At 34.0% G+C, this 4172-nt stretch overlaps 1 protein-coding gene across 1 annotated transcript; it reads right to left on the bottom strand.

Moving 5' to 3' along the window:
- Positions 1-740: 740 nt before the first annotated feature.
- On the bottom strand, positions 741-2644 carry LOC121603060. Its single transcript, XM_041931794.1, has 3 exons — positions 2560-2644; positions 1988-2467; positions 741-855 (listed from the first exon to the last, which is right to left on the bottom strand). Exons 2-3 carry the CDS (start codon positions 2416-2418, stop codon positions 741-743), a joined length of 546 nt encoding a protein of 181 aa, XP_041787728.1. The 5' UTR covers positions 2419-2467; positions 2560-2644.
- Positions 2645-4172: the final 1528 nt, after the last annotated feature.

Genomic DNA, 4172 nt, shown 5'->3' with positions numbered 1-4172 from the left:
ATAATGACGAATTAATTTAATACTGAGTTGGTGAACTTTATGTTCTTTCAGTGCTAAATGGGCTATTAATGTAATACGTTCATATATTTAAGATAAAGCAAAGTTATTATATATTAGTTTGAAATTCATTTGAGAAATCTATCTATTATTTGTGACTGCAAAGGCTGTAGAGGGTAGGCTTGCTGACAGCAAATCAACAGCAGTAACTCATTAATATAATCATTTTATTAACGTTGCTGTTGCTGCTGCTTAATTTGATTTTGTTCATGGTACTGCTGCTTCTGCTGTTTGCGGCGGCGGCGGCTGCTGTTGTCGCTGCTAAGGCGGCTACTACTTCCGCTGTAGCTGCTGTTATCGCGGATATTATAACTGCTGTTGCTGTTGTTGCTTTTTAGCTGCTGATGGCTTTGTTGTATAGAGTTGTTAGTTTCAGCTTGATTTTGCTATTATGTTAAATATTAATCCGCTTGAATTATAATTCATTTTAAAACGCATTCAAAGTAGTTTATGTCAATCCTATACAGGTCTTTTAAGAGATGTATTACGGTCCATGAAATTCAGCATTTATCATTATCCTTGTATGATGCAATACCATTAGTTAACTCAGCTGGTTCTATTGTGCAGTTTTCCTCATTTGAAATTTGACACTGTTTGTCAGACGTCAAATTATTCTGCAAATGATTTTCGCCCAACTAATGGCACAAATGTGCCACGAACACTTTCAAAAGCTTTTCTGAAACCTAGCTTCGTATAAAGTCCACGAGAAGCGTCGTTTTCTGGCCTATGACAACAAAGGGTATGTATCCGCGACGAATTACCAATTTAGTCAGAGATTGTGCTAGCTGAATACCGTATCTATAATACAATAAAAAATACATCATGAGTAGTCTATTATAAAATTTCTCATTTTATCAATACAGGTACAGGATCAAATAATGGACTACTTGATTCTCTCGGTGGAATGATTTCAATCATTTGTGGGAAATGTGATGTTTCATGCATTTTGAGATTTTTGATATAAGTTATTTTATACTATGTTATTTCACATTCTTCTTCTTCTTTGGCACAACAACAACCGAAGTCAGTCCAGGCCTGCCTGTACCCACTAGTGAAGTGAGCTTGGCTTTCAGTGACTTATTGTTACCATAGCAGGATAGTCAGTCCTACGTATGGGGGCACGGTCTATTCGGGACTTGAACCCATGACGGGTATGTTGTTACGTCGTACGAGTTGACGACTGTACCACCAGACCGGCCCTATATTTCACATTACAACTAACTATTAATTAATGGCAAGACACTCATTTGACGTAACGTAAGCTTTTCATTTCCATTATTAGTCATTACGCTACGATACAACACATACAACGTTGTAATTGTAGCTTTAAAAATGGTAACTATTACAACAAATATTTTGGTTTGGCCAGATGCTCTGGTTCACTATTGGCAATCGGGCGTATTCTATTCTTATAATCGAGTCGTCTTGACGTCGAGTTGAGGATTTTTGTGTGTTTATTCGTATGGAAAAGTTCACTTTCATAGAACCATTCTACTAAGCGATTAATCGATTCTCATACAGTATGTTCTCCGTAATCCCCACTTGATCAAGGGCGAATTGTTGAATGACGTGTTGATATGCTTTTAAAAACTTCAGATTTTTGTCTCGGTTCATGAATTGATTATTACATTTCATACGTTTTTATGTTGCCAAAGAAAGCTTATAGTTTAAAAAATAGAAAAGTATTTAACTTTTTAATCAAATATTACTACTTTGGACCGAACACTATTCTTCGCTTCATTTTGGTTATCGAGGTGCGGGTTATCGAGCGGGCGGATAAAAAAAGTGATGATTACCTAGCATATACCGTATATGCTGGCATACCTCCAAAGCAAGGTTGCAATTTTCCCACAAATAATTTGAAATATTTCACCTTGTAGGCTAGGCATTGCATTATTTGAATCAAACCCCTGTTATATGTTACACATACCCTTTTCTTCTAAATTTTGGTTTTGTTTGCATGGAGAACATTCCACCATAATATGACTGCAAACTCCATGCAGCTAGTTCATTATCCGATTGATTAAACACACCGAAGCCTGGAAGCTGGGTAACTAGCTTTTCAAATAACTCTAAACTTTCGATATCACCTGCTGGATATAAATCGTGTATATCCTTTACGTCGTCGATGCACAGAGGTTTCATGATCACTTCATTCGCTGCTAATGGTTCTAGCACTAAGTTCAACTCATCGGGACATTCGTGTACGTAAATGTCGCCGTAAATGTGACCCTCTAGTCTTCCATTAACTTTTTCTCGGAAAATTTCTTCCATCTTAAACATAATACCTACATGTGTAAAGTTCATGTATAGTGGACTATGCCATTCAAACAGAACGTCTTCGTCTTTAATCAATTCCATTCGCTCTAGTTTGTCCGGTGGACAAAAAATACCTACACTTTCATTCGTTCTGTTATCCGGCTTGGAAAAAATAAAAATAATATTGTTAATATATGATTGTCTTGATAACACATTCATCAACTTATACGCTATAATGCCTACCGTATATGTACAACCTGGAAAATGCAAACAAACAGGATCTTGTGGCCATGTCTTTGCTCTGTAAAATTGAAATCGCCACACTCTATCATTCAGGTACGTCTTAATAGTTTGATGGAACTGCAATTTGAAAAAAAAAGATTAATGATTTTATAAAATTTACTTCTTGTTGTTTCTAAAAGGTAACACACTTTTAAAGAGTAAGGAAAATATTTTTCCAACTCTTCCATCATTGCTGGTAGTTCAAATTCTTTAACGATCACGAAATTGTTTCCTTCTGGTACGATTTCCATCCTTCATTAGATTTTGTATTACGCTTCCGGTGTTTTTCTGTAACATGAAGCATATTAAACTATACACATATCAGCTTTAATAATTTGGTCATTTATCTTCTATGTAACATACAATAAATAAAATAAGTTCTTTTTATATAAACGTAATATAAGTATTGTCTTCCAGACTTACGTTAATGCAACACAATAAGCAATGTATTATTATTATTCTGTAAAATTAGCTTTGCTTACTTGATTAGCACTATAACGTTTTTGGTACAATTGAATTTCATATTAAGTGATCTAATAAAAAAACGAAGTGATCTAATAAAATTTTCTGTAATAAAATGACATCATCATTTTTCAAATGGCATAGTTCACCGCGACAAAATACAGCGAATCATACATAAAATGTCAAATGACATAAAACAAATTTATTTAAAAAAACTTCGTCATAAAATTATGTACAGCTTACGGTTTTACTTGATTTCATGAAAAATGCTGATGTTTTTCATTAACATTATACATCACAACTGGTAAACCATTGCCATTTACCTTATTCTAAATCAGTTTTGAATGCCCCTGGAATGCAAATTTAAACATTATTTTTCTATGTGATACTGTTTTTGTGTTACCAATCATTGTTATTTACTCCTTAAGATTCGCATGAAATATAGTGTTACTTACTTATTCACAATCGAGGCTGTTGTATTGGAGAATAGCTGCGTTGTGGCCAAAATGCAAATTTTCTACATTTATTAAGCAGATTCCAAATATACTAGACTCCTTTTACAATAAGTTACAATTCAGTGGGTAAAACACGATGAACTGATTTGAGCTAAATAATTATTATGTACTGTGAACGTCTTTCATTCACACTTGCTATATCTAGTAAGTATGGCAACATACAAAAACAATTCCCATCCTTAAATTAAGAAGGGAAAGAATAAAAATTCACTCGACTTAGACATTTGTTCCGTAGACACCGCCACTACCAAAATAAAAGATAATAAAATTATTTTAGCTCAAATGATGATAATGAACATTTTTAATTTGCATGGGATTCAGTATAGGTTTTCATTACTAACAAATTACTCGGATACATTTATTAGTAAAGTTGAAAGCAATAACGCATTTTGTCCAGTTACTGCAGCTATGTTTAGTTAAAATAATAGATTTTGAAAACGACTTAGTTGTTAAAAACCTAAACCTAATCATAAGTACAATACCGATTCACCAGCCACTTCCTATAGCCAAAACTTTAACTTGAAATGCACCAAAGAATATCTGCAATGCCAGGATGAAGGCAAAGCAAAAATACGGAATACTTTGAACGACACGCGT

Source organism: Anopheles merus, unplaced genomic scaffold, assembly GCF_017562075.2.
Source record: "Anopheles merus strain MAF unplaced genomic scaffold, AmerM5.1 LNR4000803, whole genome shotgun sequence".
Taxonomy (NCBI): Eukaryota; Metazoa; Arthropoda; class Insecta; order Diptera; family Culicidae; genus Anopheles; species Anopheles merus.
Note: the sequence above shows the minus strand (reverse complement) of the source record. Positions and strands in the feature narration are given on the sequence as shown.